Source organism: Heptranchias perlo, chromosome 31 (genome assembly GCF_035084215.1).
Source record: "Heptranchias perlo isolate sHepPer1 chromosome 31, sHepPer1.hap1, whole genome shotgun sequence".
Taxonomy (NCBI): Eukaryota; Metazoa; Chordata; class Chondrichthyes; order Hexanchiformes; family Hexanchidae; genus Heptranchias; species Heptranchias perlo.
The window spans coordinates 27360468-27384481 of NC_090355.1; the positions used below are offsets into that span (position 1 = coordinate 27360468).

At 37.7% G+C, this 24014-nt stretch overlaps 1 protein-coding gene across 3 annotated transcripts in view; it reads left to right on the top strand.

Moving 5' to 3' along the window:
• rapgef1a (Rap guanine nucleotide exchange factor (GEF) 1a) overlaps positions 1–24014 on the top strand; it is a 184142-nt gene that overhangs the window by 109360 nt on the left and 50768 nt on the right. Inside the window, exons 11-15 of one of the 3 annotated variants that reach the window (XM_067969799.1) lie at positions 5817–5996; positions 14943–15197; positions 20991–21083; positions 23281–23304; positions 23599–23693. In XM_067969799.1, the coding sequence (XP_067825900.1) occupies positions 5817–5996; positions 14943–15197; positions 20991–21083; positions 23281–23304; positions 23599–23693 (647 nt within the window). The remainder of the gene's footprint in view (positions 1–5816; positions 5997–14942; positions 15198–20990; positions 21084–23280; positions 23305–23598; positions 23694–24014) is intronic. The other 2 variants (XM_067969797.1, XM_067969798.1) reach the window with 2 other exon arrangements.

A 24014-nucleotide genomic window follows, 5' to 3' on the forward strand; every position in this document is an offset into this window, starting at 1 on the left:
ACCTGAGATTCAGGGGTGGGGGGGGACGAAGGAGTGTAACTGATGGGAAGGAATCACTTCAGCGGATTACAGCTAATATACGTTTTTGCATTTTAAGAAGCTTGGCATTGCTTTTGTCCTCCACCCTAGAGTGTCTCAAATTTCTTGATGGTAATTCTATGATTATTGGATAGAAAGGATTTAAATGTACACCTTACTAAATGTACTTTTTAATTGCTAATGGATTTTGTTTTGCACAGTCATTTTTTGTACCAGTTTAATTTCTCTTAAAATGGATTGTATATTCAATGAATTATTTGGTTAATCCCATGTTCAGACATGTTAAAATAGAAAAAGCAGTTGACCACTAGAGTTGTAACTTTTTTTCATTTAAATGTACAATTGGTGTTTCACTTTTTAAAAATAGCATAACTTTATTACTTTTGACAAGCTGTGCTATGTGTAATTTAAAATACTGTGATCAGTTCTAGACTTTGTCTCTCATTCAGTTCCAAGCTAGGTCCTTCCAGGCCTTTCTGTGGTATCTATGTGGTATCTCTTGCTTTTCATTAAGGCTTGAGGTTGTGTTTGATATGCATTGCTTATATTTTTCTGATCACTATATTTATATTTTTTTGGGGTGGAGGACGAGTGGCTGGGCAAAAGGAAATTATTTCCAGGCAAGAAGAGAAATCAATCTATTTTTTGAGCTTATTTTGGTCAGTTAGGTGCAGAACCTGGAATTTCTGGGTAAACGGTTGATTGCAGTACATTGCAGCCTTTGGTGAATGAGATCGTTGTTTAATAGTTTGGCTCTCTTTCTCCACATACTGGGCCCTGTTCATAATGGGGCAAATTTTGTTTAAACAAGTGAGCCAGTGGTTCGAAGCCTCAAATTCTAAAGACTCTTATCATTTTTGATCTATTCAGCTTTCATAGTTCATTAATGTCATACTCCTTCTAATTTTCATTGCTCATTTTGTAGCTGTGAGATTGCAGGATGCTACGGATGGTGGGCAAGATGATGCTCAGTACTGTTGAATTTAATTTTGCTGCATGGACCACAATGATGTAATATCTGTTATATACTTGTTGAAGATAAAACAAATCAGTTTAGGGTTTGGGAAAGAAGGTGCAAAGGAAAGCTTGAATTCATTTAAGCCACCATATGCTTACACCTAAATAAATGTATTCCTTTTGCATTACTTGTTAAATTTTAGATTGTTTGTTTATGAAGGGTCTTCCTTGTAATTTTTATTTCCTACTTAGAGAGACATAAGACTGCATTTCTTGTGATTTATAATACAACTCCCAGCTAGTCAGAATCATATCTGAGCACTTGAATTTTTAAAAAATTAAGTAATAAGCAGTAGGTAAATCTGTGACCACCTTCCATTTGAGAAGAAACAACTGATACAGACATCAGCTATCCAAGAGTTTTGAAAATATGCTGTTGGGTATGAAGTATTTATGCCCTGCTTATATTTTTATTTTCAATATCTATGGATATAAAATACTTTTAGCAATCTACTTTGATACATTTTTTTTCCTTCCCTGGTTTTGTATACACAGTGGAGTCATTTTTTTGCACTGTTTGCTAGACTTTTTCAATGTATTCATTGGTCTCAATCTCCATAACAGTCAAGAGAAATGATGCCCATTGGGCCACATTATGTGCAGTTACTTATGATGATGTGCATATGTATATCGTGGTAAAACATTGGATTCAAACCATCGGAGGATAATCCCAAAATTGTGATTTTTGATGCTATCAAAGCAATACTGCAAGTTTATACCAGTATTGCAGCTCTTGTAATTTTGTGCTGTTGTTGTTAATAAGACACTAGACATGGTCCAGACTTAAGAGTTGAGTTGATGGTTGAGGTTTGCAAGATCAAGTATTTCACATCTGAAGTACTTGAGGATGGAGAAGACGACTTAGGATGGAGAAAACTAATTCTGGGATGAGTTCTGCCTTACGTAAAAGCATTTGTTAATCAATCATTGAGTGGTATTGGTAGCTGTCCTCCTTTGTTGGTTAATGAAGCCACTAAAAGGCATGGAATATAAGAGCAAGGAGGTTATGCTAGAACTGTATAAAACACTAGTTAGGCCACAGCTAGAGTACTGTGTACAGTTCTGGTCTCCACATTACAGGAAAGATATGATTGTACGAGAGGGTACAGAGGAGATTTACAAGGATGTTGCCAGGACTGGAGAATTTTAGCGATGAGGAAAGGTTGGATAGGCTGGGTTTTGGAACAGAAGAGGCTATGGGAGATTTAATTGAGGTGTATAAAATTGTGAGGGACCTAGATAGAGTAGCTAGGAAGGACCCATTTCCCTTAAGAGGTTAATAACCAGGGGGCATAGATTTAAAGTAATTGGTAGAAGGATTAGAGGGTAGTTGAGATTTTTTCACCCATAGGGTGGTAATGATGTGGAACTCACTGCCTGAAAGGGTAGTAGAGGCAGAAACCCTCTTCGCATTTAAAAAGTACTTGGATGTGCACTTGACGTGTCATAACCTACAAGGCTACGGACCAAGAGCTGGAAAGTGGGGTTAGGCTGGATAGCTCTTTTTCGGCTGTCGCTGTCACAGACACGATGGGCCGAATGACCACCTTCTGTGCCGTAAATTTCTATGATTCTATGAAAAGGATTAAATTTAGATTGTGAATGGTACTTCATTACAGTAACGTACAATGTTTCTCATTACCTGATTATATGCCACAAGGGAGCATTTGAATCCAACAGCATAGTTTGAAGTGAGAATGTAAATGGGTAGGGAACAGATTATTTTTGGGATGGTTAGTCCGATCAGTTTCCTTTGCACCTTCAGGGACAAACATTGTTGATTTTGTGGTGGGATTTTTGACTTTCTTGAAAAGTTGCCATTTTTTGTAATTTGCAAACTTAGAATTGATTTTTAATTGCTGCTTAGAGTAGAAGTGGCTAGTGGTAATTCTTTTGGCAGGTCTAACATTTTCTCATGTATTTTGCAATGCATTCTTATCTTCCATCTTTTAATCACTTTCCATTTAGAAGCTGCCTGTTGTATTTACTGTACCAAGGGTTAAGCTACTGGCTGTAAATTTGGATTTTTAAAAATCCTTTGAATAGAAGGTTTTACAGAGAAACTTAAAATTATGATCCTGTATTCAACTATAATGCTGTGGTTCACCTTTGAGCCAAACAGTGCATTTTTTTGCACTGTCTGTCCAGCAATTTAGATTCTTCAGAAAACCGGACAATCAAGTCTAGATTTGACAGTTTGGAAAAACAGCACTGTACATGTATTGACAGAGCAGTCCACACTTGTGCTGAGCACAGATATTTAAATGCATTGAATCTGCTGTAGTAAATGGACCATATTTTTGAAATAGTGTAGTTATTGAAATCATATATGGGGAAGCGACCAGACTCTCTGTCGACCCAAGCATGTTTGCATGATATTAACTGACAAGCTCCACCAAATGCCAATGTTGGAGACTGTCCAGTGAGTTTGGAGCGCAGAGCAATTCTGGCCAAGCACTTGAGTTTAAAGTTTTTTTTAACCATGAAAGTAAATACTTTTTTTAAAAAAAACTTCTCATTTTCTGTTTTTTTTTGTTTAAAATTTCACCTGTAAAACATTCTTTAGAGAGAATTTTTGATCATGTACTTGTTTAGTTTCACCCAGATTTCTTTTTTTCTGTCAAGCCAGGTGTCTTGACATGCATAGAAACCTGTGCACCATCCAAACCAAAGTACTGAAAAATCCAGAGTTTCTGATATGGAGTTCACACTCTTAGGAAGACGTTAGCAAGTGCCAAGGCCTAGGGACCTCCAAGAGACACATAGTACTGCTTGAGTTTAACCAGCTTACCTGCACAGATCATTGGTAAGCTTCCAGCTGTATGTCCAGCCAGGATTATCCTATTCATTAGGATATTGGTTTAGTTATTTCTAGTTAAGTGGGAAGACTCCTAGCCCTAGTGGTAGGTCTATCCCTCTAGCTCCCATAAAAGAAACATGCATTGGCTAGTCAGTCATTAACAGTGCTCTTGAGTGCTGCAGACCTTCCTGGCACAGGGATGAGGGAGTTCAGTTATGTGAAGAGACTAGAGAATCTGTGATTGTTCTCAGAGCAGAGAATGTTATGGAGAGATTTAATAGAAGTCTTCAAAATTCTATGGGGTTTTGATACAGTAAATAAAGATAAACTGTGTCTAGTGGCAGGTGGGTCGGTACCCAGAGGACTCTGATTTAAGATAATTCACAAAAGAACCAGAGGAGAATTTTTTTTAATGCAGTGAGTTATGATGATCTGGAATTCACTGTCTGAAAGGGTGGCAGAAACAGATTCAATAGTAACTCAAAAGGGAATTGGAATAGAAAAGGAAAAATTCACGGATATGGGGAAAGAGCAGGGGAGCAGGACTAATTGGGTAGCTCTTTCAAAGAGTGGGCACAGGCACAATGGGCTGAATGGCCGCCTTCTGTGCTGTAAGATTCTGTGATTCTTATCAGATTACTGAGTCTGCTAAGTAAGGTTGACTAAGTTCAAATTTGTCGTCATCAGGCGTTTCATCTGGGAACCAATTCAACACAAGGAAAGAGCTCACTAACCCCTCCCTCCCTTCTGCAGTACCACCATTTATGCTCCGCCAAGGTTGATTAGATAGATTTCACTGTGCACTGTGAAATACCACACAGCTGTAGCTGATCATCATTGCAGCTTATCACTCAAAAATGAAACCGTTGAAATTGGCAGCTCTATCAGGGATCCAGCATAGACACAGTAAGTCCAGTGACCATTGTAGGATTGCAGAAAATTATCAGTAATGCAGATATTATTTTACAGTTTACACAACTTATTTTCAAAGCAAGATACCATATGTTTTTGTTTTGAGTGTCTGGGCACTGAAAAATATTCTGAATTGATGTGGCGGTTTTTGATCTATTTCATGTTTGGTTTTGAGCCCATTGCAGTCTCTCCAAATGTGATCTTGCATTCAGATGAATAAACAATGAATTCCTGATCTCTGTGGAACAACCTGGAGGAGGTGCTAAGAGGAGGCACTTCTCTAAAGAAACTGACTGTCTAGTGCAGCGAATAGTATCAACAGAAATTTGGGAGCAGTTATTTTTTTAAATTTGGGAATGACGTGTGCTGGTGGGGGTGACTGAAAGAAATTAAACAAATGTGCTTGCTATCAAAATCCATGCTTTTGGGTTTCTTCACAAAACGTTGCACCACCTACCTTCCTTGGTTGAAAAAAAAACAAATGTTTAAGTGTTATATAAAGGAAAGAAAGACTGCATGATACAGGATTGCAGGGACCTCCACCAGTAGTGTTTCTACCCCAGTTAGGTTGCCCATGGTCTGTGGAGGATAATTTGAAGAATCCAGCACTTAAAAGTGAGTAATTTGCCTTTTCTGATTAGCATTATTTGTGTGAACAGTTATACTCCTAGAATGAAATGTTCAACATGGTAAAGTATGCTGTGTAGATGAAGCCATTTATAAAAACTGTTATTTCAACTGAAGCTCTGTCCTTGAAAAGATGTCAAAGATGACTCAGTAAAATTTAGCTTGGAATAAATTCCACATGAAATACTGCAGCCAAACATCTACTGAGCACTACCTGTGGCATTCGGTAGAACCACTGCAATTATAATCCTTTTAATTAATCTGTATAGTTGTGTAAACATTTCAACCTTGACAATTGACTTTTTGTAACACAAAATATCTTATCCTCCAAGTTGTAGTTTGTTCCCTTTGCTATTGACCGTTTCTGTTTCTATCTTTGTATGTGTGTATGTCTCTCTCTCTCCACTGATGTTCCAAGCAGGCATCCTATGCAGCTGCTGCCTCATCTTCCTACTCCTCCTCCTTCTCTTCCTCCTCTTCTTTCTATCTTCAGCAGTCGAAGGTGTTTGTCCTGCCTGAGGACGCCAATACTGCTGCCAGTATCAGCATGTCCGTCTCCAATTCCTTCCTGAGTCGTCACAACTCCTTATCCTCATCTTCGGTGAGTGTGTTGACTGTAGCTTGTGTCTTGTGATCTTCTGTGTGAGCATTCTTCCATGTACCTCAACTAATCATAAAGGAGAGGTCAGACTGGACTGTAATAGTTGGGGTTCAAAAAAAACACTGCATTATCGTTAGTTTGAGAATCGCATGTTGTCTGTTCATTTGGGGTGATGTAACTTGTGATCAAGAATTTTCATTTGCACTCACTGAATTAGAGTTGGCAGCCAGAACTGTAGGAGGAGTTTGCACCAGCTTACTAACCAAAGTTATCGTTACATTGGATGGTCATACAGATAACTCTAGTTCTTCGTTGAGGTTGAGTGCCTTTTTAAAAAAAAAATGCTGGATTTTTTGTGTGCTAGCAACTGAAAGTTCAAGTTACCAAAGGGACTGAACAGAGGCTCATATAAAATTACAGATGCACAGACTCCCAATTTTATAACGTTACATCTGTTAAGCAAAATCCAGCGCACTGATTTTAAATATGGTTTTTATAAGACAGTCATTGAGAAGAGCCATGTTGGGTCAAAAACAGTCTACTTTTCTTACAATGTTTAAAAAATGAAATAGGCCATTGAGTGTATGTACGAATCAAGATTCAGATTAGACTCTTCACCAACTCAGCATGAACCAGCGATTGAATTTGGGACATCAGTTTATTTAAATAATTCTGTATTACGCCACCACCATTTATGCACTGGGTCATTAGGGGAGCAGATCTGAATTCTAAGAAATATTTCCTAGTAACTGGTATATTTCAGATGTCTTCAGTAAAACCAGTGGAATAAGTAATTACAATAAAAAATTCTTCAGTAACTTTTTCTAAAAGGTTTTAGCAAGGGAGGAAATTCTAATGTCAAAAATTCCAAATACCAGTGTTACTGAAGCAACAGGCATCAGGAGGATTCTTGCACAGTTCATGGTGTCATGGCTCATGGGAATGGGTAACATATGTGGAGTTGGAGAGATAATTGACGACATGCTTTATTTGTGTGATTCATGCTCTGCTTTCGCCCCAGCAAGTGACTGCATTCAAAACATTCCAGTGCCGTTCCAGGCATGTCAGGCAGGCGGCTGAAGACTGGTCATTTTGTTTTTTGGATTGGGATCAGCATGATGTCATGCTGTAGTGGGGATAGGCATTAGATCACAGCAAATTAATTTCTAGTTTCTTGATTTGATCTGGAATATTAATGAAGTGGTAGGTTTTTAAAAACTTTTTTCTTTAAAATATTTATTTACCTCTCCTAACTAAAAGACCATTGATTTGTTTGTATTTTTTTAGTAATTGTGATACCTGTACTTGTTTATCCTAATATTTTGCAAAGTTGGAAGTGGTTACAAATGAATGCACTTTCCAAAAAAAATGCAGTGAACCTAGAAATTACACTTCCTATAATTTGTTACATATGTGAACTTGTTTACATATCCATTTTAAGACTTTCATTTTTAAAAGTGGAATTGTGCACTAGTATTAAATGATGATGTCTGGCATCACTGTAGAGAAATGGCCAATTGAGGAGCTGCTTGACATGACCATATTTAGCGTACAGTTGTAAATTTTACTATCTTTTTCATGTCCTGTTCTAGTATTTTTAAAGGTAGTATTTTTGGACTGTTATATCTTGAAGTCCTGCTCCTGCCCCAACAATCTAATACGTGTGTTCTCCTTCTTCTGCCACCCTCCCTGAAAAAAACAGTTCCCCTTCACTACTGTGCAATACTGTGATACTTCAAACCACAAGTGATGAATTGCTAACAGCTCTCGTTCAGCGCTGTTTATGAACTAAAATGCTAAGTATTTGAAGATGTTGCAGATTAACTCCTCCAATAGTTTCTCCCAGCTCAAATTAGAAACTTGCATGTGGGGAGTTGCAGGGGAAACTCTGTGTCCTATTTCCTTCACAAAAGAAAATATTAGTGCACCATGGAGCTGTGCCAATTGGGAATCTTCAAATAGTCACGGGGAGTCAGAGCTGCCTTGGTTAAACGGCGATGATTTATTCTGATATGTAGAGTTGCTTTATTTTTTGGATTATTGCAGTAATATTTTAACCAGTAATATTAATGTGCTGACTGGGCTATAAAACGTATCTTGTTTAGGTAGGATAAGTAGTACATGAGAAACCAAAAATTAATTTGTCTCGCTATTAGTCACAGACCACACTTGCCAAGAACAGATAGTAGTACAGCCTGTTGTATTTAAGTTGTTACCTGATGCTGACTGATTATTTTAAGATAACTAGTTTAAGAGCCTAGATTTTCTGCCATTTTGTGTTCATTTCTGTTAAGTGAGCACCCTTAGTTCTAAATCCCTAGTATTCTGTCATAATTGTGCATTCAATAATCAGTCTAGATCATACATAAATAAATTCATATATTATAAAATGCCTCTTTCTGAACATTTGTAAATTGGAGCATGCATTCAATTCTTTCTGCACAACTATATTGGGAGAATAGTTTAACCTAAAGTTACGATTTTACTTATTTTCACAATATTTGTAAAAAGATTTATTGTCATGCAGCTTTCTTTTTAGAAGTGCACAAATACAAAAGCTTAATTTCTTAAACAATTATTGCAGAATACTTTGAGGGGAGAAGTATACAGAAGGAGGAAGGCTGCATAGTGAAGGAGATGGAGCTGTCAAACAGCTAAATTACAAGGAGACTTTTTTGAAGATAGTGAGAGCAAATGAAGTGATTTCGGGAGAGAATTTCAGAGGGGAGAGGCAAAGTGACTTACCGCAGAGGGCGTGGTGAACTAGTAGTAACCCAGAATCGGGGGAATGGGTGGTCCACTTAGGGACATATAAATGGAGAAGATCTCACAGGGTGGGGCAAGGCAGAAGAAGAATTTGATGGCTATTATGAAGATCTTGAAATTGATTCACTGGGCACAGGAAACCTCTGGAGCTTGGCAAGGGTCAGGGTGATGGCCATGCAGGACACTGTGTGGGAGAAAATAAAAGCGTTGGAGTTTGGGATTAGCTGAAGATTGTGAAAAGAAGGAGGCGGGGTGGCCTGCATTGGAGAAATCAATCCTGGACATGAAAGCATGCATTTCAGGGCAGTCGGAGAGATAAAATGTTCCATAGGAGGAAGAAGGTGGTCTTGATCCAACTGGACTGATGATTTGGTAAAGTATAGCAATAGTCTTGAAGTTGACAGCGGTGGCAGTGAAGTTACATTGGTATCATCTCCGCACATGGGGAAATCTGACTCAGTGCGTGCGGTTAATGTCACCAAGGGATAACATCTAACGGGTGAATAGGAAGCGATCGGAGATGTACAACATGAGGAACCATAGTCATAATCACAGATGATGTCTCTGATCAGGAGAGTTTGTGCTGTGGGTGTGGTGGAAATTGGATTGTAGGCACTCAAGCAGGGAGTGGTGAGAGAGGTGAGCAAGACTAGTTGGCTACAGTGTCTTCAAAGGCATGGGAGAAAAAAAGGCAAGCATTGAGGAACAGAAAAGTTCACAATCAAACTTAAAAGAAAGCATTCAGATGGTTTCATTTTATAAACTATAATGCACACACAAAACAGTTTAAAAATAAAAATATATTGCATTAGGCAGTCATTTTTCTCTCTAAGGTACCATTTTGGTAGTTTCTGCAGAGTGACCAACTACTGTTGGAATTTTGCACTGTATTCTGAAGATACTATTGCAGACCAAATTCAGGGCAGGTGGAGGAAAGTCTATAAACAGGCTAAAAACTGAACATTGAAACTGAAAGAGTAGCTGTGGTTTGTTTGCAGTGTAAGTTTTACGTAGTCTACAGTACAGAAGCAGACCAGACCATTCAGCCCAACAGGTCTATGTTTATGTTTCACACGAGCCTCCTCCCACCCCTCTTCATTTAACCCTATCAGCATACCCTTCTAGTTTTACATTGAAACTACAGCACAGAAACATGCCATTCGGCCCAACTGATCTATGTTTATGTCTCCCACGAGCCTTCTCCCTACTTCATCTAACCCAATCAGCATACCCTTCTATACCCTCATGTGCTTATCTAGCATCTCCTTAAACGCATCTATGCTGTTTGCCTCAACTACTCCTTGTGGTAGCTCGTTCCACATTCTTACCACTCTTTGGGTAAAGATGTTTCTCCTGAATTCCCTATTGGATTTATTAGCGTCTATTTTATATTTATGACCTCCAGTTTTGGACTCCTCATAAGTGGAAATATTTTCTTTATTTTACCATATCATTATCTTAAAGATCTCTATCAGGTCACCCCTCAGCTTTTTTTTTCTAGAGAAAAGAGCTCCAGCCTGTTCAGCCATTCCTGATAAGGATATCCTCTCAGTTCTGGTATCAGTGAGGGGATACCTGAGCCCAATTCATTTTTTAGCAAGTGAGGGGATTTAAACGTGTATCATAGGGGTAATGGTTCTGGTGCTGTTTGGGATTAGTAATTCAGAGTAATGAATATCCTTTGCTATTTTCAAATTATACATACTTCCTGTTAAATAACATTTGGAATAAAATTGCAGTGCAAGCAATGGCATTGATTTTCATCTTTTCTAATTTGACACTCAATGTGTAACACTTTAGTTTTTTGTGAAGTATGAGGATGAGTTTTGAATTGGAAATTTTAAATATTTAAATCATGAAAATGATATGCTAGTTTTAAAAAAAACACAAAATAAGACTGGAGATATATTGGAGCTGCTGAATTTTGAATAATCCGGTGTTCTCCAGATCAAGTTGTAAACTTATGGGGTGTTTTCTTTTTTAAAAAAATAGTACATCACCATTGCTGGAAGAAGTTGTTTGGTGGGTTTTGGTCCCTATGGACCATATTGAGAAATTCTTAATTTCCCCCCCCCCCACCTCCTCATTTGGGGGAGGCTCCCACCTTTGTGTAAGCCTGCATTATAAGAGATCAAGAGCTTCAGATACTTGAAGAATCAGTGACGTTCACAGCAGCATCATGACCTGACATTTGCATCGAAGTGTCATGATGTAATTTTTCCAGCCAGTCTGGATTCAGTAGCTACAGTCAACATTAATTGGCACTCCATAACCTCCTGGAACACCTGCTGTATGCTGGTTTCAGACCATATTTGGGCAGTTCATGGCAATGAGGTTGGAATGTAGTTATGTCTAATGCTGTGCAAGTTCTCAATAGGAAGTTTCACTTGGGCAGTATTTGCCATCATTCTTAAGCTAATTGCATAGACCTTTAATTCAATTGTTACTATTCATCGATATGAAAGATTTCTGCTCTCTCAAATTGTTTTTTAATAGTATCTAATGTTCACTGTTTTAAAATTGTGCCAGTAATTAGGCACCCTTCTAAACCTATCCTTCCCCAAAAAAAACTTTCATATTCATTTGCACATTATGGTTGGTAAGTTTCATCCAGCGGAGACATTATGTTCCAATGATGTCACTTTGTTGCTGTGCAGTCTTTTAACTCGGGGTAGCGACACCATCTTGAGAACCAAGATAGGTAAATCAAGCAGATATAAATACATTGGATTTTTTCCCAATACACTTCTGGATTATCCAGTCCAGTAGTGTTTCATTATGACAAATTTCACTTGAGTCTATTAGTAAGTTACTGCAGCATGAATTGGTAACTCCTTTGTTATGAATGTTATGTGGATAAATAAATGGAGCTCCAACTTCAGATTTATTATGCACAGACGTGTACTGTAGCACTCCCAATCTGTGGCATTATAAAGCTTTGACTCCTTATGAGATGCTCCATTCAATAGTCATATTTAATTTCTGTGGCTGAAGAAATTCCTAATCTACATAAATATAATTTTCTTTATCGGCAATGGAATATTTATTTTGCAAGCTGTAATAGTTACTTGGTACCCAATTAAAAATGCTTCGCTGTCCACAAGCTATGAAACAGTAGACAAATGCACAGTTAAGACATTTGTATGAGCTATGCCAAAGAACTGATGAAGTATTTTTGATATTTGGGGCCCCAGTGTAACCCAAATCTATGTAAATACTATCTTAAATGGTAGACAAAACAATTGCATCTACAGACGCACATCATTAGAAAATTATTCATGTAGTGTGGAAAAAATGACCAAGTACATTCTCTGCCAGTTAAACAATGTAAATACAATAAAAGTGTCATGCAATTGGACAGGCTTTTCTGTTTCACTTTACAGATTTCAGCATTTCTCTCTTGGTTGTCCTACAGATCAGTTGTGCCATTTTTAATATATGAATGCAGTGAGGTCCGAGAACAAATTGCTGCTAGATTTTAGATTGTCTGTGTCCCGAGTGTGGCGTTAATGGTAGCTCTAGAGTAGTTCAGGGCCTCACTGTCACCCTCTGTTTTCTTCACCAATTTTCTATTCTTACTGGCTTATAGATGCCAGCCACCAGCTGCCTTCTGGTATCTCTCCCAAGTGGCCATTATTTGAGTGTGCCTCAACCATGTTAGTAGGCTGTTTGACCATGGGGACATCACGGCTCAGCCTGACCCTGCCCAATTATTTTCCTGCCCAAACGCAGGGCTGCTGAACCCAATTCTAGTGCACCTGCTGTCATACCAGGCGACATTAGCTAACTGCACAGACCAAGGGTCAAATATGGGACAAACTTGGTCTGTACAGCTTAGCTATGCACTGAATAAACTAAGTTTTTAAATTCCGTTCATCCTCTGACATCGACGAAGGCAGCCAAAATATCATCTCATTTTCTGCTGTGAGTTCTTTGATGTCTGATGAGACCGAGTATGTTGTGGCATTTCACTATGTAGTTCCCACCATCTTAGTATAATCTAAGCTGGGACAGCATCAGAAGCAGGTGCCTTCCCATTTGAGTCCAACCGGATGGCTTTTTCAGTCTCTGAGATAGTTCCTTTGCAAGGATATCATTGATGGCTCGCTGAGGCAGCTGATTTCTTATTTAGAAGGTTTTGGAAATGTTCAGATCATCTTTTCAGGATCTGATTTTTGTCTGAGGAGTGGTTTCATCAGTGCTCATAACGACTTAAGAGTCTTATAAAAGTTCATGTCATTCTGGTCAGCATTGGACTGCAATTCATCAGTCTTTTTGTTTCAGCAGGTGTCTCACACGTAACCATTACTTCGGTCTGGATTTGTTTATGAATGTTATCATGAGCATGCTTCGACTTGTTTGTTGACTTGTCCTTTATACATGATGAGTGCAGGCAGTGTTTCTCATCAAGTAGCCTTTTTATTTCATCAAACAGGTCCTGGTGTTTAAGGATAGTTGGGTCCAAAGCTTCTAAAGCTGAATTGTGGACTGCATCTGTGAGGCAGTTCCAGTCAGTTTCAGTGTCACCAGAAGCTGTATTTACAGTGATAAAATGGTTTTGAATAGCTGTGTAGAGTTCTTATCTTGAGCAAACAGACTTGAGTTTGCTCACATTTAACAGAGTGCTTTTTTGCCCTAGGGCCTCCAAGAGGGTTTAATGTGAATGATTGAGTTTTGGGCGAATAAGGCAATGGTCTGCCCAACATTCAGCACCTCATTGCTTTGGTGATCTTGACATCGTCATTTGTCCTTTTTACTGACTAAGTTGTAATCAATCAAATGCCAGTGAATAAACTCATTAAACTATCAGGAAAGCACCAAGCTGCCTGTTCATCCAGTGGGAATGTGACCAGTGGTGCGAGAATAAACATAAATTTAAAATAATCCAAAAGGTTCAAGTGGTTAGAGATATTGCATAGTTCATTATTTTCTGAAATTCTGCATGAGTAAGCACTACTAGACAGTGGTACCCATCGCCCACACCCCCCCCCCCCCACAAAAGTTGCAGATGAGACCCCCATCCTCTGAGTTAATTTTGGCCCACCCCTCCTACGCCCCCCCTCCCCAGCCCACAAGTGTCTATAGAACTAAATTAACATATATATATTATACTTAAGACAATTATTATGCTAAGCTTTTATATTCCTAATAGCAGCAAAAGCAGATTAACAAGATACATGCCGATCAGCAAATTTGTCAATGCAAAAACTTAATATAATTTCAGTTTGTGATTGATTCTAAAATATCATTTTCACTGAAATTCAATCTGTTGCTTTCTATATCCTGAAGTTGCACTCTATTGGTGATAATAATTTGATTGAAATGCCAATCATACTTTTGTATCCAAAAACTAAAAATTTGTGCGGGGAAAGTTGTCATATTTGGGACACACAATTTCAAGCTAAGTAAAAGGAAACTATTATTAGAACTAGCTAGTTGTCTTCCCCCTACTTATTCTCTGGTTGGTCTGTCAATCATTGCTATCTGCTTCCTTATCAGCCTGCATTGATTCTTCGTGGAACCAAATAAGATCATAGATATCTTCTCGAGACTGACCAGAAACACTGCTGTCACAGCTACAGCTAGATGTTGCCGCTTGTTCAATAATATTGGTAGAGCTTAAAGTAGTGTTAATAGGACTGTGACTGTTACAATTTTCATTGGGTAAATCCTACTGTAAAACTGACAATGGTACGACAATTTGAGAGTTCGGCAAATCTGGATGCCTGTACTTTTTCCGTAGATCATTATCTATGGTTTCTGAGTTTGAAAGGCATTTCTAGATTGTTTCTGTCAAAAAACTAAGAGATTATCATTTTACAATTTTGTGTAAATATAGCAAGCACTTATATTTGACTAATGTTTTTTTGTCTTGAACTGACCATGGTTACTTTGCAACACTTTAAGGCTTTCTCACTGGCTTGAAACTAAACCAGCAGGCTTGCCTCGCGACTGCTCTGCTTAAACTTATGCTCTAAACAAACAGCACAGTCTAAATTTGTCGCTGTTGAATGGGAAAATGCTGCTCATTGTATCTCTCATAAATTGATTGTACAGGAGAAATAAAAGTAGTCAAAGACTTTGTACATGATGGGGGAGGGGGAAATGCTCTTTAAAGGAAATTGCTTTTAAGCGACTTACTATACTGTGGGATTGTCTGATTTTTCTCTCTCTCCTCAGTTCAAGTCGGTTTTTAGGTCCTATTCGCAGGATTTTGTTCCTCACCATCACACCTTTGCATCTCCTTCTCTCTGCACTATCTCCTCCCACTTTCCAGCTGTGCACCAATCGAGGAGCTCCGATCTAACTTTACCGGGCTCGGCTGGCATAGTGAAAGCTACGGAACTGCTGGACTGCTCTCATGACAATGCAAAGCCCGTACCTGTCTGCCTCCTTCCTGAATCTGCTTTTCCCACCTCTCTCCAAACTTCTTCGGTGAGAACTGCTTATGATTGCTTTAGTGCTTTTCAAATCCAACACTATATATATATATATATATATATAAACTCTCCTAAAACTGTTATTGGGGTAGGGAAATTCAGTTGATATCTTTAAATTTATTCCCCCACTTCCAACCAAATAAGCTTGCTTTAAATGTACAATGTGAGTTTGTATGCCATCTGTTCAAATGAAACCTTCTACTCCAGATAGAAAAGTAAGTTTTTTTTTAAAAAAGGGATGTTTGTCAACATGTCACTCAGCTCTTAAAAGGAAATGGTCTACTGGTAAGAAAAAGTACAACTTCAGTGCTGATAATTTGTATTTTTAATTTTTTTAAAATGTTTATCAAGTTCCATACTGTGGAAACACTTGAGGAATCCCATCAGGTGAAGTACAACCCAGACTCAGCCAAGTTCATTCTGTTCATCACATTTGTGCTTTAACCCTGAACCATGGAGAACCCCCACTTTCTACACCTGCCATTCTTGGGTTCTAAAATTTTTAAATTGCCCAATTATGGTGTAGGCCCACACCCATGAGGAACTGCACTTGAGTTCCAAACATGGAGAGACTTGCCTTATATCATTTGGGGGAGGGGTTAAGAATAAATATAATGAAGGGGCAAAATAGTTTAAAATTGTAAGCTTAAAGGTGTATAAAGAGATATTGTAGAGAGAGATTAAGGAGAAGAGTAACGAGAGAAAGAAAGGAAAAGGATACCGAGGAATATGAATGTGTCACGGTTGCAATGTTTATATGTGCAAAATATTAGAAATAAAGACAAGGTACTAACGGCACCAATTAGAATGGAGGATGACATTGTAGCCTTAACAGTTGGTGCGAGACTGGGAATTAAATAGTCCTGGTTATAAAACTCCAGGTTGGCAGGGTATGGTAGGAGTTTGCCCCAGGGATCTGTGTTGAGACCTCTTGTTTTCCATTTATATAAATGATTCAGATATGAGTACAAGAGGAATGATATTTAAGTTTTCTGATATCACATTTGAGGCATGACATACTATGAGTAAGAAACCCAACTGGTTCACCAATGTCCTTTAGGGAAAGAAACCTGTTATCCTTGGTCTCGTCCATATGTGACTCCAGCCCTACACTAGCATGGTTGACTCTCAATTGCCCTCTAAAGTGGCCTCGCAAGCCGCCTTGTTGTATCAAACCACTACTATGGATGAACAATCAATGTTAGCCTTTCCAGCGACGCCCACATCCTGAGTGAATTAAAACTGCAGGAGATTGGAGGAGGACATGGAGAGGTTAGTGAAGTAGGAAGACATGTGGCAGATGTAGTTCAGTGCAGAGAAATATGAAGTGGGAAAAGAATTTTGAAAGCAATTGTACCCTTAAAAGGTAAGATTCTTGAGAGTGGAGGAACAGATAATTAGGACTGCAGAAGCATAGATCTTTAAAAATGGCAGTGCAGGTAGAAGAGGCTGTAAAAGCAAATGGGATTCTGGGTTTTATATGTATATGTGTATACACACTTATTTTTTGTATATTTACATGTATGTATATAAGTGTATAATTAATATATTTTATTTTTTAATATATTATATATAAAAATAAGCAAAGAAATAATTGTGAATTTGTACAAGCCATTGGTTAGACCACAGTTGGAGTATTGTGTGTCGTTCTGGCCAATTCATTTTTATAGGAAGAATATATATGGGAGCCATGGAATGGATATCGCCAAGGTTTGCTATAATGATACTAGGAGTTATGAGATTATAGTTATGAAGAAAGATTCAAATTGGGGCCTTTCTCAGTTTAACAATGAAGGTGAAGGATTTAATCGGGGTTTTCAAAATTGCAAAAGGTTTTGAGGATAAACAGTGGAAATATAGTTTCCACTGTTTGGGGGAATCAGTAACATGGGCACATCGGCTATAGTTTGAGTAGAACAACAAAAGGGGAAGTTAAATTTTTTTTCACACAGGGTTATTAGAGCATAGAATGCTTTGCTGCAAGTGGCTATAGAGACATTGACTAATGTCAAGTTAAAAGTGACCTGGATAAATATTTGAAAAGGATACAGGGAAATGGGATTTAAATGGATAGCTCCAGTTGAAGGGGGTAACACCAGCATGAACCTGATGGACAAAATGGCCTCCTCCTGTACTATAATTTCTGTGATTCTATAACTTGTCACTGGAGGAAACTTTTGTCCCATCAGTTTGGGCTGGCTTTGAATCCAGATCTTAAAGGTGAAAGGACACTGCACCAGCCACTACTTTTCTCCGCCCAGCCCCTGTTTGTTTCCAGCTCCTATCTTTTCAATGAGAGATTGTATTACCAGTCATGCTGATTTGAACCTGGTCTGTAAATGGTGATAGGAGCCCTGTTTTTTCACATTTTTTGTTGAAATCTTCACTCCATTATAATGAAAGCCTTTGTCTTGGCCTGAATGCAAACTGTAAAGCTAATGGTAACAGCTTTTTTTTTCCAAGAAAAACTTAAAATGTTTAACAATTATAAACTCTTTTGGACTACAGTCCATTAAGTTATTTTTGTGCTAAAAGAAAATCAATTTATTAAATAATTTGAATTAAGCAATTTTGAATTAAGATGAATAAACTGTATACTAATGCCAAACATTCAGTAAAATATTGAGCTTAATGCTGCCTATTTCTGGGAAATTGTTAGTTAGGTGTTGGTAGCAAAGCCACCAGGAAGAAGTAGTTTTTCACTTGATACAGCTGGTGTTCAACCAACTTTTCATATTTAAAACATACTGTTTGGGAAGTGCTTGGCAGTGTTCTGTTCTGTAGTTACATTTCTAATACTAGAAGAGAGACAAAGATCCTGTTTGTCCTTTCCTTGCATTGAAATTTTCACCAGTCAGAGGGTGAGTAAAGCTCTGCACATGCACATGATTTTCCCAATTTCAGAGTGGTACACCTGGACCGTATAACTCCAGCTAACCACTTATGTTGCTCAAAAATGATGGTTCTTGGATCAGTGTAACTAGGTATTTAACATAGATGAACATTAGGGCATTATTTTGTTAATTGACTTTCAGCCATTAATTTTTTTCAAAAGAAGCTTTTAGATATTTGTCAGCAATAATCTTCTATGAGCAGGGTTTGATTTTTATTTCAGATTATTGAGCTAGTTGGCTATGTTTTTCATGCACCTACTGCCGGGTTAAGTTGTAGTGTGTATGTAGATTGGAGTGAGCATCGAATCGCAGAAAGGTGTCCTTTTTAAGGAAAGTTCATTAAATATTCAGGAAAATCAATGTTGGGGTATATAATTCAAGAATAAATCTTTGCTGTACAAAGAAACTATTTGAGTTGTAGATATAAATGCAAGGATATCACTCCAGAAGTTCTCTGCCCCTTTCAAAAAATAAAGATAAACCACTGCTCAAATATTGCCTCAACCAGATGAACTCCCAAATATACTACAAGTGGCTACAGGCTATTAACCTGAGGTTTGTTAAATTTTTTAAATTTGCAAACCTGGATATTTATGGAACTCTGTAGCAAGCTTACTTTTTCCCATTTCTAAGAATGTTATCCATAGTCTTCCTGATTTTGATTTGTTTTTTGTGGGTTTGATGTTTATTTTTAGCTTTTTATTTGGTTTCACCAAATTCATTGTGTTTTAATTTGATCAAAGTAGCTGTCAAGTGGCATGCAGGAAAGGAATTGCAGGCATGCTGAATCTCATGGTCGCAAGTTGGTGGGTACAATCATGCAGGCGGGAATTTTAAAATCAGACTGAGTTAATGGAGAGTACTTGGTGTGAATATTTTTGGTTTTTTAATATTCAATATAGATTCCTTGTCATTTTGATGGATTTTTATCGGTTAAACCTGGGAATGTTTTATCGGTTAGAGGGAATCCTAATTATTCAGTTTCGCTTAAGTCGCACACTTTCTAGAACCGTAAATATTTGTCTTTGCCTTTGTTTCACATCTGTTCATTGCACACGACTGGCTATTCACCCACCGATCGTTTACTGATCTCTAATTCTGTGGAAACAATTATATTTACCTGTTGCCTGAAGCCCTGCGTGCAGTAGCAGACTTCTATAAATAGGTTTGTTTTTCTTCAAACGTGCAGTCCAACACCGCTCAGTGCTGATCCACATTATAGGCTAATATATTCCATCTTGTGACCCATTATATCATAGGATTCTTTATTAGAATTTTTGTTGAGTTCATCCATATACCACTATATAATTTCTATATAGGTTAATATTCTAGATTGATTTTTAAGACTATATATATATACTTTGCACAAAGTATGTAGAACAAGAATTTAACCTTTGCTGAAGTATAGCAGTGTGCAAAGATAACACTTCTGCAAGGCTGTGGTCGGCTAAAGAAACAACAAAATGGTGGCAATTGGATTGAGACTAATTTTGTGGACGGGTGAAAATAATCTGGTGCAAGAATTTTAACCCAGACATATTGTAAACAATTTTACAACACCAAGTTATAGTCCAGCAATTTTATTTTAAATTCACAAGCTTTCGGAGATTTTCTCCTTCCTCAGGCAAATGTTTCAAGATCTCGAAGATCACATCAACCCAGACATAGGCAGCTATGCCTCACAGACTGCTTCAGATACATGTGTGTGTGAAGTAAAAACTTTATTTCTATAATAATGTTGATGGGATAGCTTTTTTGATGGCTACTGGTTATTGTCTTTTGTTAATCATGCCATCTAGCGACTCGAGGCCTTAATTTTGAGGCCCGTTGCCGAGGTTCAGCTCTCTACACACTGTAATACTTAATTCACTGAGTTCACTTTCAGTAGCAAAGTGTTTCTTATGGGTGATTTACATTTTGATGCATGTGTGATATTTACATCATGAAAGAAAGCAAGTGTTTTTTTTACTCCATACTCATTGAAAGGAATGAAAGACTTTCAAAATACTGTACTCAAGTCTGTGATGTGTTACAAAGGTGCTGTAAATAATTGAAAATTAATTTATTGGTTGATTATCAAAAGGTATTTTTCCCCCAACTTGTTCAAATTCACAACTCATTTTTGGAGATGGATTTCGTGAGAAATGTACTACAAATCAGCAAGACTTCTAACAAAAAAAACACACGAACATATCAAAGATACCAAATATCTTGCCAATATTTGGTATCTTTGATATGTTTGTGTTGAAACTTCAAACTTTGATGTCCATGAGGCTTTCGTCACTTGGTTTAACCTTTTTTGTTAAATAATTGATGTGGGGAAAAAAACTGCAAATGCTGGCAATCTGATGAAACAGAAAATGTTAGGAATACATAGCAGGTTCATCAGAACCTGAAAACGGTAGGTTAACATTTTGGGTGGACACCATTCAACAGAACTCGAATTACAGGCACTTGAGAATGAATCCAGTTTTCATGGTCTCATAGCAAGGCACCTCATTGAGTGTAGGCCAACTGCGAGCTGGGGTGAGGGAAAAATTATGTTATTAGCGTGTCTCTGTTGCAAACTTATCGGCTTTGCATAGACTGTCATTGGCAGGTGCATTTGCAAAGGCCATCGCTTGGGCTGTCTTGCCCTCCCAAGTGAAGAAAACTGCACGTCACTGAATCCATGATAAATACGTGGGTGGATGGAAAAATAAACTGCAGTAGAGTATTTCAAATGACCTTGAGAATAAATAGTAAGAAGTGAGTAAACATGAGCGATTGGGCTCAAGATCCAAGTTTGCGTAATGGCACTTGTCTGTGTATTAATTATGGTCTTGAGTTTGGAAACCATTATGCACAGAAACAGGAGTGAGTATCTTGAGACCTTATGGTCTTGTCTCCTCTAGAGCGAGAGCAATAGTGAGGATGCTGGTGAGGGTGAATACGTCAATCTGTATTCGTCCAACCAAACCAATGGAGACCTCTCTCACCCAGAAGCAGTAAGTAGCTTCAGAAGCATGTGAGTCATTGCTGCTTGGCTGTCGAGGAAAGCATGCTGGAAATGGTCTTTTGTTGTGGTGCTCATATCATTGTGCTGTGAAACTCATCATTAATAAAATTAACACCCCAACCAACCAACCACCCGCCCACCCAGTATTCTTTTGTTGCCCTGCTTTGATGGTAAAATATCACATGACAAATTTTTGACATTGAAGTTGTCTGGCAAGTACAATATAGCTGGTAGGTCTGAGATTCCATTATGATCGGGAAGTGTTCCTCTTTTTTGCCAAAGAAAATTTAGCTTAATTGGGAATTTCTACCATTAACAGTTGACATTGAAACACAATATGGGCCAATTTCTATTTGATAGGTAAGATTTTATGAAATATCTAGTGTAGTTCCCCTTTTAAGTTTACTTGCACCTACAAGGCACTACCATGTCCTGCAGTAGTTTACAAAACCTAAAGCATTATTGCAACTTCCAGTTCTAAGCATGCAGCGCACTGTCAAACTTCAATACACAACCAAGCTAGGATGTCACAGCTTCACCCAACTAGATACTTGCAGGCATAACAAATATTTCAGTGGGCATACAGCAGCCATGATAGCATAGCACTGTCTCAACATCTAGCTTGGTATTGCTGAATCCAGTTTTGTATTTGAGTTGCACACAGGTGAAGGGTGACACTTTGTCTATTCCTTCACCTGCAGTGCAATGCCCCAGTCAAACTGGAGCAGCAAGCATACTATTACTACATTAGTACCCAACATCTCTCTGTACAGGAAAGTCATCTATCATACTGCATCACTTAAGACATTTACAGCAGAGAATAAATCACTTTCTCCCAGTGCAGGGAACCATGGGACATTAATTTCTGCAGTTGATTCAGCTGTGTGTACAGAATGCTGAATTGCTTCTTGGTATTCCAGTCATTGATCAAACATGTAGTTGAGAAGTCTGTGGTTGTTGGGCTTGGTGGTGTAGCTTTGAAGCTTCTTATAAAACATGTGCCTTTAACATGCTTCATACTGCTACATATATAACTGCTTGCATGGAGAATGGCTTTTGGCCATTGGACTGCTTTCTCTCACATGGCTGCAGTAATGAAAATGGATTGATTGGCTTTCTACTCCAGCCTTTCTGCATGAGAATATATTGAGAAAAATATAGGGCTTTCAAGAATAGTAAAAATGTGTAACTAATTACTGATTGGTTATACCAAATGGATAATCAGTTGTAAACATTTTTCTCCTGATGTACATGTAAATATTACCAATTATACCCATTATTTCTTCTGTACTGTGCATTACATTAATCTTAAAAGATATACTCCTCATACTTGTACAGATTGGAGACCAAACTATTACCCAGTTAATTTGGGTTGATAATTGATTGGGGTGACCTGGGTCTATTGTTCTAACTATGAAAGCCCTATGGCAAACTAATCAATTTTAATTCCTTTGCCTAATGGAAATAAAATAGGTCCTAATTGACCACCCTGCTAGAATAGTGGATAAAATGCTCACTTTACAGTTTGAGGGTACAGTTCCAGTTCCAGTCCCAGTTTGGAGAATTTGCCACAGTTCCAGCTATCAAATTTAAGTGTCTGGCAATACTGGGTCTAAAATTTGCTGCCACAAAGGTTAAGTGAGTATTATTTAGCAATTATTTTATTATGCCCAGCAATTAGGGGCTACTCCTACACTAACTTTTTAAAACTATTTTCGGTACTAAATATCTCTTGCCACTCAAAATATGTGCTAGTGCTGACTCTAACATTTTCCAAAAGTGATTTTCTGCAGATTTCTGATTGATTGATTTTTTTTTTAAGGTACAGAGCCATAGAATAGTCACCAATTTAGCAAATTCATACAGATTACAAACATGTTACCTATTTAGTGATGAAAATCTATTGGCTGGTTGACTTTGAGTACCGAAGGAGGATCTTGACAGCGACTGTACCAAGGTCACAGTATTTTTCTTTTATTCACTCTTAAGCCAAGGAGTTCTATGGTTCTATACATTTCTCTAGTTTGTAATATTCAGTATTGGATATTTGCAGAATGTCATTTTTTTCGTTATCATAAAGCAGTCATCTGATATTTAGTACTTAAAGGGTTCATATTTCCTGGGAAGGAGAAACCCAGTGTTAGATAGTCATCGACCATTTTTATTCTTTCTTTCTGGCTATTCAGGAAATACCGATGTGTGCTGACACTGTAAGTGATTCCATCTTTAACTTTTGGCTTAAGTTACAATAGTACAATTGTACCCAGCAACTTTTAACATGTTTTTGGACAATATGATCATCAATAGTAGTGCAATGACAATACTTAGGAAAGGCTGTAATTATTGTGGGCTCTCTATTTATCTATGTATTGAAAAATTACAATAGCTGTACCGATTGGGATTCGGCATCCTAGTTCAATCAGACGTGTGCTGATTGTTAGCTAAGTTTAATTCTTAGCATGCATTTTTTTTTACATTGTTTAACATAATTTGTTTCCCTCCAGGAGCCTGTAGGGTCTCCGAATGAACAAGAGATCCTTCACAATGACTCTCCGAAATCAACAACTAATGAAAAGGAAAATCAAGATAGAGATGACAGGTGGGATTGTAGACAAAAACCTACACCACTCTCTCTTAATTAAAAAAACCCACCTTTATACCAAATTTCTCCTGGGTTATATTAATCCACATTTGACCATGTGCTATCATTTTTCACTAATGTATATACAATGTTTTTTGTAATACTGTAATTGCTGTGTATAAAGAATTTTTATTTGATTTTTATTATGAATGAAAATGTGCTTTCATTAAGTTTAGGATTTGTTCAGATACAAACTACATAAAAAAGACAATTGGAATCTGCTTCATAGCCCTTCTAAAGCTACAAAACCTTTCCTATAAATTTCCTGCAGCTACTAAA